Source organism: Alosa pseudoharengus, unplaced genomic scaffold (genome assembly GCF_046254945.1).
Source record: "Alosa pseudoharengus isolate Yale_2024_CS ecotype anadromous, Long Island Sound unplaced genomic scaffold, YU_APseudo_1.1 YU_APseudo_1.1_scf_13, whole genome shotgun sequence".
NCBI classification, from domain to species: domain Eukaryota; kingdom Metazoa; phylum Chordata; class Actinopteri; order Clupeiformes; family Clupeidae; genus Alosa; species Alosa pseudoharengus.
In genome coordinates this window covers 32,808,200-32,824,280 of record NW_027468598.1, presented here as the reverse complement: position 1 = coordinate 32,824,280, position 16,081 = coordinate 32,808,200, and the positions used below count along the sequence as shown (strand labels likewise).

The following is a 16,081-nucleotide window of genomic DNA, read 5'->3' as shown; positions in this document are numbered from 1 at the left end:
AAATGCGCTATACAAATAAAACTGACTTGACTTGACTTAAAGTGACCCACAAAGTCAACCCAATCACTTACCATCTCCAGTTGCCCCGCTCCTTGAAAATCAATCCCACTTTCCATGTGTCCTAGTTGCGCCCAGTCTTCTATTCCCCCTATTGCCCCTGCCCTAAAGCCCCAGCCCTGCCACGAATCATTGATGGTGATACCACCTACAGTACACTATTCATTGGTTACTGGACTCCCGTCTAGTTCGTGGGGGAGTCCAGTATTTGGTGGACTGGGAGCAGGGCTCAAATTATCTTTTTGTCTTTAAGGGGATCTCTCTATGTCATAAAAAGTTCACAAGGCACATCCCAAGGCGATACAATTAAATAAAAAAACAATTATCTCTGCCCTTCCTCTCCTGTAGCATTTGATCAGTGCTCTTTTTAAGTTGAACTAGGGTAGTGCTTAACTATAGCTACTACAAACTACTGTTAACTTATGTGATCATTCAATAATCAAACAATCATCAAACAATATTCAAACCTAAACAATTGCACTCTAGACTGTTATGACCCTTTTTAACCAGATAAGTCATATATTAGTTCCTTGAGGCCTAGGCTATTTTAAGTGTAATTTTACTATTAAGCTCTTTGGTCATTGTAAGGGTAATCTATTATGCTATATACGTTTTCAAGACAGTATAGGCTACCCATATCTGTGAAAGTATGATGTGATCATACTTACAGCAGCCTATATGTCAAGGAAACATAGTCTCATTATTGTTACATTCATGTCACCTGAAGCATGATGGTAGAAATATCTATCCAAAGTTCAGTTGATCTGTGCATACATGATCAACTTTTGATTCTTTGATATGGAAACCAAGTTCCTTATTTTGGGCTATAACATTAGAATTTCAGCTCAAAGTTGTAGAAATTTGCTGCAATTGGAAAACTCGGGAACGGCTTACTGTACAGAAGAATGCTTCATATTGTCGTGTCCGGTAAGGTCTGCTGTTTATTCTTATGGTTTACCCTGTATTGAGTGACGCGTTCATGAGATATATTTTTGATCATCTTAGGGTGGCTTCAGCGCCCCCAAAATAGGCTTCCCTGGTAGCCTAAGCACAGGGATGTATAATGAGCGTTTTTTAAGATTAAATTACAATGCCAGGCACCTTCAGATATGAGACCCCCTCAGATTTTTGACTATGTTGTTTTCCAACCCAACCTGTTTTCATAAGTGAAGTGAAACCTGACTAAGAGGACACTGACTAGACTTGCACAATAATCCTCTCTTGATCCATTGCTGACTGGATGTGAAAGTTGTGTATTACATTATAGTGTGCCTGTCTGTGTGCACATCCTGCCAACCATACACCGCTGACATTAACACTAACATTCATTCCTAAAAACATGTGACCATATCTCAACATATCTGCCCATACTTTTGAACTATACTGAGACGTAGATCTGAGATCTACACTGAGATATTCTGAGTATTACCGGTATATTGTTACAGGAGGACTATGCCGACAACTATATGAAGCATGCATACATTTGATACCTGTTCTGTGACATATGTGAAACTTGGCTGTGCTGTTAGACCTCTGTTTTTAGACCTGTGCTGTGTGAAAATTAAGATTCTAACCTAGGTTCTGTCTAAAACTGATCATCTGAAGGGCTGAATCTTATTCTTCAGTCTATATCACCATCACCAAAGTGACCTATTATAATTAATTGAGACCTCTAGCTCTTGCTGCCAGTTCAGAATTACCACTAATAAATAGATCTGTCTTAGGATAATATGATTGCATTATCAAGTTCTGTATATACACAACTGTATTTTTTTTTACTTCATGCCTACATTGGTTGTTAAGTGTTCATTAGTGTATTCTGAGTATCATTGTGCTGTATTAAAACAAAGAATGTTGATCAATATTGAATTAACAATTTATTTTTACTTACTGTCATATACTCTAAGGTACCATCTAATCAAGTGGTTTTCAAGAATACTGTACACGTCTATGTAATCTGAATAATCATACTGTAAGTAAATGTTATACACAGCAGCTTTTGTGCATTTACATGCAATGGTAATTCCCTGGAATTACATTTTCTAGTTTGCATAATGACATAGCTGCAAATTTGTTGCAACATTACCAAAAGTTAACCGCAAATGTTTGCCAGAAACCTAATTTGAATGTGAAAATATGACCTTCGCCAGAAACGTGATATTTCTGTAAGGATAAATATCCAATTGCATCGAAGTCCGGATTCATTCAGAGTAAACATTGGTCTAGTGTTACCCAATTGCGTGCAGTGAGATTTTTAAATGCATGCTTGGTGCCGCCCCTCGAGTTGGGCCATTACATTGTTCGTGGCCAGACCCTTAATCTTTCTAGATTACCAGGGTGTGGATTTTCCAGGCTAGAATGTCTCTACAATGGTGCTGAATGTAGCTCCGTGAGCAATTGGCTTTGGTAATGCCGTAGACTTATATGACAATGCTGAAGTGTTCAAACGTGTGGTCCTCAAATTCTTTGGATATTTGAGCTCAATAGCTACAATACATTCAAAACCATGCAGCCAGGCTCCTCACCCATACCAAACGATCTGCACACATCACCCCCATTCTCCATCAACTCCACTGGCTACCAGTTCCGTCCCGGATTAAATACAAAGTGCTACTACTCACATTAAAAGTCCTCCATGATCTTGCTCACCCCTACATCTGAGACCTCTTGACCCCTTACACTCCTTCCCGCTCACTCAGATCCTCTGACCTAAACTACTCCAGCCTAACAGACCCTTTCCACTTACCCCTTCAACTGATCTTTGCTGTGACTTTCTTGATTTTTACCTAAACAAAATTAACACCATCTACAGGCAATTTCAATTACTCCCCTGCTACACATTACTGCTGCTACACTGAGTGATGCCCCCATCACCCCTGCATTACCAGTCCAGTCCTTCTCTGCTTTTGCACCTGTGGATGAGCACTTTGTCCATGACCTTGCCACCAAGTCTAGGTCCTCTACCTGCCTCCTGGACCCTATGCCTACTCCACTGGTCAAGACCTGCCTGCCAGTGCTGTGCCCCCTCCTCGTTCACATTATAAATTCATCTCTTCTCACTGGTTCTGTCCCTCACTCTCTCAAAACTGCAGCTATCACTCCTGTTCTTAAAAAATCTGGAGCAGCTACTGATGATCTCAAAAACTACCGTCCCATCTCCAACCTGCCCTTTATTTCCAAACTCCTTGAGCGCACTGTACCCACACAACTCCAAGACCACCTGACTGCTCATGTCCTATGGGAAGTTCAACACAACACACTGTCACAACACACTGATCACCAGGTTGGAAACACTCTTGGGTATCACTGGCACTCCACTCCCCTGGTTTAGGTCATATCTCACAGCTAGGGAACAGTTTGTCTCCATAGGTAATTTCAGGTCCCCCAATTCACCCCTCTCACGTGATGTTCCCCAGGGTTCTGTCCTAGGTCATGATGTTCCCCAGGGTTCTGTCCTAGGGCACTACGTCAAAGCACTTCCCTGTCCACCTTTAAATCCATGTTAAAAACTCACCTTTTCACTCTTGCTTTTCCCTCCTACTCATAACCATGCCTCCTCCATCCCACTCGCTCCTATATTACTTTTTTACTTTATTTTATTTTATTCTACTTTTGTTGCCAATGTCTGTCTCCTGCTGAATGTATAGTGTGTTTTATTAAGTGTACTGTCTACTTGTACTGTCCCTGTATATGTTGCTTTTATGTCTATGTTCTCTTGTATACTGTCTCTGTTTGATGTCTTTATTATGTCTATGTCTTATTTGTCTTATTGTACAGTGTCCTTGGGTGACTTGAAAGGCATTTTAAATAAAATGTATCATTTTTATTATTATTAATGCACCGATACAACACACACGGATCATAGCCTCGACTCTAATGCACCAATACAACACACACACGGATCATAGCCTCGACTCTAATGCACCAATACCACACTCACTGCTGAAAAGTTCTTCAGCTCCTCACCATTAAATTCATCAAAGGCCTTCACCAGACTCCTCACCATTAAATTCATCAAAGGCCTTCACCAGACTCCTCACCTTCATACTCATCAAAGGCCTTCACCAGACTCCTCACCTTCATACTCATCAAAGGCCTTCACCAGACTCCTCACCTTCATACTCATCAAAGGCCTTCACCAGACTCCTGGCCTCCTCCTGCACCCTCTCCTCTACGCTCCTCCGCCCCATCCCAAAGTTCTTCAGCGTCATGATGGAGAACCGACGGAGCTCTCGCCAGCGATGACCACTGCTCACCATCACACCTGTGGAGAACAAGAACCAGAACAGCAACTGAGCCACAGATGTTGAGTTGCTCTGCATTACGGACCAGCAAACTGTCGCTGTTATGAGTCCACCGAGTTGCTGATCTACAAGATCACCCACGACTTTCTAACGTTCACGTTATCTCCAGACTGCCAGTGAGTGTAAAGAACTTTGTTGGCGTTGCATCGGTTGTGGAGACACAGCTGTGTGCAGTTTCACGTGAGTCATCATTGCCCTTGGACATTTTTAGCCGGTTGGAAATTGGACTAATTCTATTTTTATTTTTTATTTATTTTATTTATTAATTTGTTTGTTGTCTGTCTTGTATGTCTTGGTGTCACGGATACGCTGGCGACTACGCCACTCCGTCCGGCATCTTTTGCGTTTGTTATTTCTTAAATGTAGTTCTATGTCTTGCAGGCTCCGTCCGCTATTGTCTTTGTTAGTCTATGTGTCAATGACAATGTCTTATATGTGGAGCGCTTTGGGTTGCACTCTGTGCATGTTAAATTCGCTATACATAAAACTGACTTGACTTGACTTGAGTTCTGACCATGAATATGACCCTTTCAACAATAAAAACAAAAACAATGCTTGAATGTTCTATTTGGTTCCCAATCTACTTCCTCTGCATTAAGATAACATATGGAATGTTAAAACGGAAGCCTTGTGGGGCCAACTATGATGCTGATAATGGAACTCTCTTGAAAGGGTCCGTTTTCTGCAACATGGCCCCTTTTACCTCCATCACTGCACCACAGCAAAATCAGCCCCCTAGCAAACTCACCATGTCCATTGGTTGACCTCACCAGGAGGGGGTACTGAGCTCTCCCATTGAACTCCTCTCCCTGGAGGACGAGGGCATCTTTGATGGTCTGATAACCTGACAAGATCACCACTGGTTTGTTGGCCAGCCAGATAGTACACACAGGCCCATACTTCTTACAAAGCTGCAAGGAGAGGCAATGAGAAGGTTTTATGAAAGGTTGAAGTATTGTGTTACAGATTTTTTCAACTGCTTACACACTAAATCTTTGCTTGTCACACAATTTTTTAAACATGTCTTCCAAACATCATAACCCCACACCAAATCTGCAAAACCATACACTAATTCTCAATGTTTGACTCAGTTTTCAATTTACTAAAACACATTCTGCAAAACACCACACACAATTTTCTACTTAACACACAAAATTCTAACAGGAAGTAACTTCATTTTTCGTTTTTCAAACACAATTTCGTTTTTCAAACACAACCCATCAAAATGCCACTCTAAATCACCAGTGCTTCACTCTCTCTCATCACATGTGTAAACACTCATTACTTTACTGAACACCATCCAATCATTGCCTTATTATGGGCCTATAGATATACTCTATATGTAGGTATGGACCCTTTCAATCTGCTCCTAGAGGATTTCCGGTTGAAATGTTCAGAACCAATGCAGATACTTTGAAAAGAAAATGACAGTAATCGGACTTTAGCGTACAGTAATGTTCTACAAAAGGTCAACTTTATGTAAAAATTTTCTTTTTTTCTCTATTTTTGTTTCTCTCCAGGTCACCATTAGCTCAATACATTTGTCTATAGACCTAGGAAGACATCCCCCCCCCCCCCGCCCACACACACACACACACAGAAGTAATTTGATATTAGTCAGTCATTTCAGTCTAAGGCAAAATCAGCTTTTTCAAAACTCCATGTACATCTGAGAATCATTGTATTTTGCTTTGTTTTTTTTCTTGCTGGATGTAAAATAATGTATTTGCAACTTATTATTGGCAAATTATTTGGGAAAAATCACTATTTTTGGTTTCAATATTGCTTGCTTTTTTACTGTATATTTCAACTTCTCTGTGTATTTACCATAACTTTCACCTATGGAAATACATATATAAAGCCTATGATAGACAGAAGAGCTTTAGGTTTTGAGCAACAGTGTGTACATGATGTATCCAAAATGTCATATGACAAAATATAATGTGAGGCGAATGTTTGCTTTAAAGATGTGTTTATGGCATTTTGAATGTTGTGTGTCATTTTGCAGGAGATTTGAGGCATTTTGCATTTTGTGTGAGCAATTGTGGGTTTTGTGTGTGGAGTTTTGAAAAATAGACAGCTTTGAAAGTGTGTGTAGACAGTTGTAATAAACTGTAACTGCAGAACACATGAATAAATTATCCATGTGAAAACAAACAGTGTTTGAACTTTAAAGTGAGTTTGAACTTCACACTACTAAGGTGACTACTACTATGACTACAGTACAGTATGTCTGCCAATCTATGAATCAACAACGAATGATCTGAAAATAATTCAGATCACTGGAAACGGTGCAAATATATCCTAGCCATCAGATTTCTTTTAATTTTCTAATTGTTAGTTGTTTTCAAATTGCCTAGTTGTTTCCGCTATGCTCATGAAAGTAAATCTCCGGCGAATAGCATGATGTTTTTTGGCAGTCTTCACTTAATTGGCTTGTTGCTCAGCAAACGTCCCCTGGTAGTATTACTGCCTGCAGGTATCAGGTAAACAAGGTCTCAGGTTGAGGCACAGAAAAGGCACAATCAGAGGAAACCTGTACACAATGGTGTGTGAAACCTACACAATAGCTTAACCTGCACCTGAACAAAGAAACGCATGGTTTCTTTTGGAAAATAGGTTAATGTATGCCATTATTACATGTATAAAGAATGTTGAGCTTATATTACTAAATAGTCTATTTACAAAATCTACAGAACATAAAGTATCGTTTGACGTAGCCTATTTTGCAGACTAGGAAAGAAAGAAAGAGAGAAAGAAATCGGTCCGTGGTCGGTCAGTTGATCTTTGGAACTTACCTCCCGATAATAGAGATATGGTTCCTTTAAATCTATTTGGAATAAATTGCCAACAATTGGTGCAGGAGGGGGGCCTGGTGGTAATCTCTCAAAGTTACTCTGTTTACCTCGATTCTTCCAGAACAACACACAAACAATAACACCCAAAATCAGAGAGAGAAAGTTCGCCTGAAGTACGGAGAGAATATCCATCTCTACGATGGTAGCCTACATTGGTTGTCGACGTTGACGATAGAAGGTAGAGTAGTTTTCCAATTATACCACACCTACCGGCAAGTGGGTGGGAATAGAGCTGCACAGTCCCGCCCACAGCCAAAACGCGGTTAGGTGCCGGATGTAAGATTCCCATTCATTTGTCCCATTGACGTTTGGAAAAATCCGTATCTAAACAGTTTTACAGCATGTCTTAGGCTAACCAGCTACGGCATAACTCATAAGCATACAACATATCATTTCGAGTGAAAAAACGAAGAGAAAATCCAAAAAAAGTCAAAGGTACAAGACTGTGTACATATTTTCATTTCTGAGCGAAGGAACTACTCATCCCATAAACCACCGGGCCTCACTGAAAAATATATAAAAAGCACGAACCAGCGCGAAATCATTCATTTCCAACCAGCGACAGCAGCGAACCCTTTCCTCCAAACAGTGATTTTTATATAGTGAATGTGCAGTTAATAGCAGTTATTTCAGGAGTAATCGTGTAAATAATAGTGTTTTGATATTGAATTTTATATTTATCATCGTGTATTTTATATCGTGTGTGTGAAAGCGGTTAACATTAACGGCAGTGCTTCGTAATGTTACCTGACTCATCCTATGCTGTCATCACTGCTCAGTCGGGCTGATGCATGGTCTGCTCTTGGACCACCATATTCAGTTTATTAATTTGCCGTGAATTATTACACAAAATGTTAATTAAATGCACGAAGTATTCCTAGGTTAATGATTAATATGAATCATTGAATCATGAATCAGTATGAAGGCTACAGTAGCCTAGCTAATGTTAACTAGCACTGCTAGCAGCATTACCATTACAACCTCCCTGCTTCGCTAACTCACCACAACTTTGTAGGTCTTGTCCCTCATGCTGCTGACCCTTACAAAACCCACAAACTGACTCTCGGACACACAACAGTCAATAATGTGACCCGATTTAAAGTGGCTTTCACCCCTTTGGACACTCACTAAAACATAATATTCATACCTGTGTTGCAGCATGTAGGCTAATGTTAGCTGCATTATGTAATGACATACAATGTCGGAAATGCTAAAGGTTAGCCTGTCGGCTAGTGCTAGCCTACCTGAAAAGTTTGAGTGTTTAAACTAACATTTACAGTGGTCTATTTGATAGTGTATTGGCCCTGACTAAGTTCGTGTGATGTATAAACCCCAATCCTTGTTGATACAAGTACCAATATTCGTCAAGAAAGTTTTTAATCACATTAAGATTTTCGCCATAGGCAGTAAAAAACTCCTCCATCTTTGTCAATATTTTTCTGCTGAGAAAGTTTCAAACTATGACCATAACGGCCTTTCCACCAATCAGAGGCATCACTGTGGGATTGTGGGATTGTTCAGGATTGTGGGTAATGAAGCACTTATCCAAGAGATCGCGAATAAAAGGCATTTATCTCAAAACAAGGTTAGTGCCCCACAAACTCTTGGTGTCTATAGGAGCATATACAATCGCTTAGTACAACCGTAGCTGGTTTTAAGTCTACCACGTGCAGTTAAGTTTTTATGGCTTACACCGCAATTGTCAATGGAGAAATTGCATTGACTTTTTACATCCGGCATCGGCTGTGGGCGGGACTGTGCAGCTCACACGGGTTTCCCGTTTACTAGGGATGTCCGATATTGGCTTTTTTGCCGATATCCGATATGCCGATATTGTCCAACTCTCAAATTTCGATTCCGATATCAGCCGATAACGATGTCGATATGTGGGTTATTTTTCCTCAAAACTAATTTAGGTAACATCACATATCTCCTGTTATGGAATTAACACAACATGCTTAATGTTATTGTGATGCCCCACTGGATGCATTCTTGAATGCAACAAGGCTTTCCAAATGTTAACATTGTCTGTGCAAAATAAAAAAAATACTTCAACTTAATTTAGGGAAAAAGTGCCATGTTTATTTTTTTTTTTTAAATTGTCTCAAACAACAGTTTGGATTACACTCTCCCTGAGATAATCTTGACAATGCATGCTCACAACAAATAGGGCAAATTTGACTTCTTCACAAATGATAAAACATTGTACCTGAACAACTATGTGCAACATAGCAGAATGTAAAGCCAACTAAAACTAGATGTACCGCAGAGCGGTACAAAATATGACCGCCGCCCAGTCCAGCACATTTTTTCCACAAAAAGAAATCACGCTGAAAGGCCTATATGATTCTAACTGTCTCACTAAATTGCATTATCCACACTCAATTCTCACTGGTATCTGCTAGACAACAAGTACCAAAATATGATTAGTTCATAGATTTTCACATGTAAAATTCATTTTATACAACCCCACCTCCATCTTGCCTGTTCATAATTCTGAGAAATTCTTGATTGTTTGTGTTATGTTTATGTTATGTGTGTGTGTGTGAGTGTGTGTGTGTGTGCGTGCTTGTGTGTGTGCCTGCGTATGTGTCTGTGCATGGAAGCGTACATATGTCTACTGTGTGAGTATGTGTCATACGTATGATTACTGTGTGTGTGTGTGTGTATCTGTTTGTGCACATGTGTGCAAATGCAATGGGTTAACATGACCCCTGGAGGCAAATATACGGAAAAAAATGGTCATCCTAGGCCCTACAGTTCTCAAGATATTCACAGAGAACTGTGTCTGGCCTACCCTCCTTTCGGGGGGTCCAGTTCAGCGGGGGGGCTACAGATCAAAACGAAAAATGACGGTTCCATGCTATCCATGTGGGGGTACATGCCCACCAAGTTTTGTGTACCCCGGTCTTTCAGTGTCCCGGGAATCCTTGTTGGTGTACGTCACTAAATGTACACATAAATTATTTTATTGTAAGGCCCCCCATGAACGAAAGTACACAAAACTTGGCATGCATTCGGAGGGTGTCATAATGATCCTACACTTTCAATTTCGTGCAGTTTTGACCATGTCAGCCAGAGATATTGTGATGAAAACACATAATTTTTTGCTTTTTAATTTTTAACTAGGTGGCGCTATACATGAAATAAGTGGTAATGGGATGGGTTGACATGGCCCCTTGAGATCAATATACAAAAAAAGGTGGACCTCCTAGGCCCTACGGTTCTCGAGATATTCACAGAAAACTGTCTCCGGCCACCTACAGGCCAGTTGGTGTATAGTAACATAAATTAATTTATTGTGTGGCCCCCCATGAACGGAATTCCATGAAACTTGGCGTGCATTCAGAGGGTGTCATAATGATCCTACACTTCCAATTTCGTGCAGTTTTGACTAAGTTAGGTCACAGATACCTGCGATTACAACACCTCATTTTTACTTTTTTGTGTTTAACTAGGTGGCGCTATACATGAAATGAGTGGTTATGGAATGGGTTGACATCGCCCCTTGAGATCAACATACAAAAAAAAAATGGTCCTCCTAAACCCTACGGTTCTCGAGATATTCCCAGAAAACTGTGTCTGCCCTACCCTCCTTTCGGGGGTCCAGTCCAGCGGGGGGGCTACAGATCAAAACGAAAAACGATGGTTCCATGCTATCCATGTGGGGTTACATGCCCACCAAGTTTCGTGTACCCCGGTCTTTCAGTGTCCCGGGACTCATTGACGGAAATGTGGGCATGCGAAAAAGAAAAAAAAAAAAAAAAAAAAAAAAAAAAAATCTGACTAAACCTATATGACCGCCGCTTCGCTGCGCGGCGGTCATAATAACAGGCATAGTGTATGACAGGCTACCCTTTTTCTGTGTTAAATGAGCCTGCATTTGTAGGATGCTTCATGAACTGTTTCTTTAACTAAAACTCAATCACCTTAATTGAATGAATGCACAAATATGAGTCACGGGTGTCTGTTTTTACCTCACTCTAAACCCGTCCTTCCTCATATACAGATATCTAGGCTATATTTAACATTTATTTTATATTTGGCCTGTTATGAAATCATGTATTGAACAATTTAAGCACAGCTCAGCTTTAAGAAACTCAAATACTCTAGATGCATGCTTAGCATTTTGTGATCATGAAGGCTACTTTCACAAACTCTTATAGTCAGCTGTCCTCTGATTTACCGATATCTAGGCGACATTTGTAATATTTGTTTTGTATTTGGCCCGTTATGAAATAATGTGGAACAATTTAAACACAGTGTAAAACTTAAATCCCAAATTTGGAGACATCCACGTATGTTGAAATTTACTGCAAATTCAAAACGGGATTAGTCTGGAACGGCTAACTGTACAGGGGACTGCTTTACACCTTTCTGTTCGGTAAGGTCTGCTGTTTATTCTGATATATGGTTTGTCATGTGTTAAACGAAGGGTTCTGAAGTATTCCACCGAGATGAATGGGTAGGGAGATGGACGCAAAACCTTCGGTAGAATTTATGATTAAATTGAACGATATTATTTACTTTTCTCGCGAACCGTTCACCACAGCAATTAGCGGCTAACATCGATTAAAAGCTGAGAAAAAGCTCTTTCATGTGATACTTGTGATGTCTGTGTGATGAGTAGGATGGGTTAATTTGGACGCACTTTCTTTCTTGCGCTGTCACTTTCTCCACTGCGTAATTTGGCCATAGGCCATAGGCTAAATATATATCGCTATTAGTAGGACGCAAAGCAGAATATTTAAAGAAGGGGGCACCAAGCCACCGTGGCCTGTAAACCTCTGATTTTCAAAGGGGCGTTACGGCCAACGCAAGGGGCTACTACGGCCACGAGCAAGTTTGTTACTGCAGCCATCCACGCTTGTTTGTATGCTTCAAGACGCAGATTGATGAGGTCATCATCTGTGCGCCGGTAAACGCTTCAGGAGCATAGCTATTTGGGTGTAACGCAAGCATTATGTTATCGGTTTTAAGGCAAAAAAAATCCGATAACGATATTAACAGATATTACATTTTTATGCTAATATCGGGCCGATAATATCGGTTGGCCGATATTATCGGACATCTCTACCGTTTACCAACAAAACTAGATGCGCGCGCAGCAGCGAGGCAGAAGACGATTGGTGGCCGTCCACAACGTTATAAACTTAACCTAAATAGTCGGCTGCTGTAAGCTACAATCGGATTTTTTTGTATACCCCTGTTGTCTCAATGATAATAACATCTCATTTCAGACTATATTTCAAAGTTTGACGTTCAGTTGGATTATTAATATAACATCGTATTTTGTCATTTTTGGCGAAGACATGCATTCCGTTAGGGATATTGAACATATTTAACATTCTCTAGCCATCGTGATTTCGAATTGGTGCAGTTTTCAGCACAAAAACTCATTTTATTCTTTTGCTCTTTTGCATTGCTCTATGCTGTTCTGTGGTGCTTTCTGCCTTTTGGTTGCGCACGCATGTTTTCGTGACGTTCCATAGAAATCCATGTATAGCCTAGGTTTGCACTATGAAACAAACCCCCTTTGGTCCGTCTGCGGCATGGGCGTGTCCGTCATTAAACAAGAACGCCCATTGGGCGTTCCTGGTACTGCAGCATCGACCAATCACGAAGAGCTTCAAGTGACGCTGGGTATGATGTCATATCTTCTTCCTTTTCCTCAATTTCATCCCGTGTGTCCACCACTGTCTATGGTGTGCACAGAGAAGGTTTCTCGGTATTTTCCATTAATAAGATAATTTCCCCGGTTGCGGTCATTCAATGAGAGATGTCAGTAAGTTGACTATTGTTTGTTTTGACAACATTGGGGAAGTATTTCCATTTACCCTACATCACTAAGCTGTTGTTTCGTCGTATCAGAATCTGATAGTAAAAGCAACAAGTGTGGTTCGGTAATCTCATGTTATCTTGTTCATATTTAGCAGCTAGCCAGAAGAGAGCAACGTATAACTTAAAACTGTTTGTAGTTAGATGTTAGATTTTGCTGCGAAGACTTTGCCAAGTATTTTCCTGTGTAGCTGAAATCACAGATAATACTTATGGACTGAAATGACCAGAGTACATTGTTAATTTGGATGTTCGTGTTCGTTAGCATCGTTGAGTTCGTTGGTAAGAGTTAACGTGCTAGCTAGCATGGCACACTATTACATTGGTCGATGTGAAGCTACGTTTTGGTGGCAGGTATAATTGAGGGTAAGTAGTGTTTGTTATTCATCTCTCTGTAATCTCTCTAGCCCTGTAGGACAAGCTTGCGGACCCCTCCCACCCTCTCAAGCAAGCAGTGAAAGGTATCACTTACTATATTAAGTCCTTTGCCATTTAGTTTAATTTGTTGCTTATGAAGATGGTTAAAAAAACTCTCTCTCTTTCTCCCTAGCCCTGCAGGACAAGCTGGCGTACCCCTCCCATCGTCTCCATCGGCCCAGTTCAGCACCACCTTCCAGACAGCAAGCAGTGAAAGGTATTACATACTGTCTCTGTACTTTGCCATTTTCTAACATGGCTACAAATGAAACAAAAACAAACTTGGCCATTTATTTGTATTTGGTGCTAATGAATATGGTATCTAATCTCCCTCCCCTTCTCTTCTTTCTTTCTTTCTCTCTCTCTCTCTCTTACTCTCTCTCTCTCTAGTCTTACAGGACAAGCTGTCGGACCATTCTCACACTCTCCATCAAGCACATCAAGTGACAGGCCAATCTTCCCCCCAGAAGTGTTACAACAAATTATTGGAGAAACACTGTCTTGATATGTCTATGCTAGGTGTTTATAACAGAGTATCAAAATCTTGCTGTACTGTCTGTCCACTAGCCACTTTTTACCACTGTCTTACTGCTTCACTGTTTGCATGCTATATTAGTGTAACAGAGGTAGTTTTCCCTCTACCACGTTCTCTGCGTTGTGTTGTGTATAATGAGAGACGCCACAACCGACCTGGTCTTTGACTCTTTTACTGAAATATAGGACAAAACAAACACATCAGACAGGGAGCGAGCCAGTCGCATCACAGCTCCTCTGCCTCAGGACAGTAGCAAAAGAGAGCGCGCGGCAAGACTACGAGACACGCAGTTAACAGCGTCGCCACAAAAGTACATGTGAATAGACAATAACAGAAGTACATAAAACAAACATGGCATACCTGAAATATAGGACAAAACAAACACATCAGACAGGGAGCGAGCCAGTCGCATCACAGCTCCTGCCAATCAAACAGGTAAACCACATTTAAATGCATTCAGTCAATTCACCAGTATGAAGGTCTAGCTAACTAGTGTCGTGGAAAAACCGGTCCACTTCCGAATCCAATGAACAATTTATCACTTAACTACTTACTAATTAGCACTCTGGAACAAAGCGTCCGAAGGAGACAATGCAGACAGGAGATCTCTGAAGACTGTTGATCTTTATTCACCGTATTGCAATGATAGTCCAGCCTAAACGATGTCCAGACCAGGTGTCAAGCAATAGGGTGATGTGAGATGTCATCAGCTGGCGCCCCCGATGAGATCTGAAATCAAAATGGCTGCGGCCTATCTTTTATACTCCTTAACCTTGAAGTTGGGCCTTCTCGCCTCCCTCGAAAGACACCTGTTGGCCTATCAGCATCCACCAAGGTTACGACTATTGGTGGAACCCATTGTCTCATCATGCATAAATTATATGCAAAACTGTCTTCTTCTGGGTTTTTCCCAGATTCTGTTTTTTTCCAGTTGTAACAGGGCTTCTTATCTTGCCACCTGTTACTTGGCCTTGCTGTTACCACCATTACATCATCCAATTACATCATCCTCTCGCTCTCGGCCATCTAGTTCACTGAACTCCTTCACCTCGACCATCTAGCCAGGTGTCACTGTGAACTCCTTCACCCCACTCCTTGACTGCTGGTCTGGTCTGTTTAAGATGTGTACAGGCCTTGAAGTCTCATAATAATTGCAGTACTATCAAAGTTTATAAAAACCATACATACATCCGTTAAGTCATAGAAATCCACCACACTAGTTAACGTCGCTACACCTGCAGCCACGTTAGCAGACTGTAGCATGTAGTACTGAGGTAATGTGCATTGTGTAACGAGCTAACATAAAAACAGTGATTAAACAAACATAACTCGTATATAAGGTGTGCAACACCAGAAAACAGTTCTATGTGAAAAATGCACCATACAAGTAACCATTAAAGCATAAATAAAAGATATGATGTATTGTCTGCAAGACTCCACATACCTCTGCCTCAGGACAGTAGCAAAAGAGGCAGAGGAGGGGGCTACATGAACACTTAAGGGGTCTTCAGCGTGGGAACCGACCCCTGCCACACCCAAGCCACACCCCCCTACAACCTACTGTACCTCAGAGGCGTGGGAAACTACAATAGAACTTGTAGAAACGGTGGGGGAATTCAGGGAAGCATAACTAACCCTGCTACATTAGCACATATGCATCTAAATCTAAATCTTTCAAAACGCTTGCAAAGCCCTTCCACCCCTCCATTTACATTAATGATGCTTTGGCAGAACAGGTTTTTGGGGTTTCACAGCCTATTTGGCAAATCAGTTATATGCCTATGGGGCTTGTTAGCCTACAGGTGAATAAGCTCCTAGTGTAAGAGTGTTTTTATTATTATTATTATTATTTAATTATGTTTTTATTTTTGAATCTTTGCAAGTAACTGTGAATTTGTGAATTGGGCACAATGCACTGAAATACATTAATTCAATATTCTTTACTGACCCCTGATGCTATCGACCAGCTCTCTGGCTCAAAGCATTAAGTGAACTGCTGTTTCTTAATAAATAGCCTGAGTTTTTTCAATACTGTTCTTGCCTGTTCAAAAGTACAAAAACAACACTACTGT

The 16,081-nt window shown here is 40.7% G+C and overlaps 1 protein-coding gene and 1 long non-coding RNA gene across 2 annotated transcripts in view; one reads left to right on the top strand and one right to left on the bottom strand.

Moving 5' to 3' along the window:
- LOC143122076 (cytochrome P450 2M1-like) overlaps positions 1 to 7,390 on the bottom strand; it is a 23,601-nt gene extending 16,211 nt beyond the window's left edge. Inside the window, exons 1-3 of the mRNA XM_076282876.1 lie at positions 7,160 to 7,390; positions 5,110 to 5,272; positions 4,172 to 4,321 (exon numbers count right to left, since the gene is read on the bottom strand). Coding sequence (XP_076138991.1) covers positions 4,172 to 4,321; positions 5,110 to 5,272; positions 7,160 to 7,351 — 505 coding nt within the window. The 5' untranslated portion in view covers positions 7,352 to 7,390. The remainder of the gene's footprint in view (positions 1 to 4,171; positions 4,322 to 5,109; positions 5,273 to 7,159) is intronic.
- LOC143122077 (uncharacterized) overlaps positions 1 to 16,081 on the top strand; it is an 18,317-nt gene extending 2,236 nt beyond the window's left edge. Inside the window, exons 2-4 of the long non-coding RNA XR_012986588.1 lie at positions 13,465 to 13,518; positions 13,608 to 13,691; positions 13,865 to 16,081. This is a non-coding gene — a long non-coding RNA (uncharacterized LOC143122077). The remainder of the gene's footprint in view (positions 1 to 13,464; positions 13,519 to 13,607; positions 13,692 to 13,864) is intronic.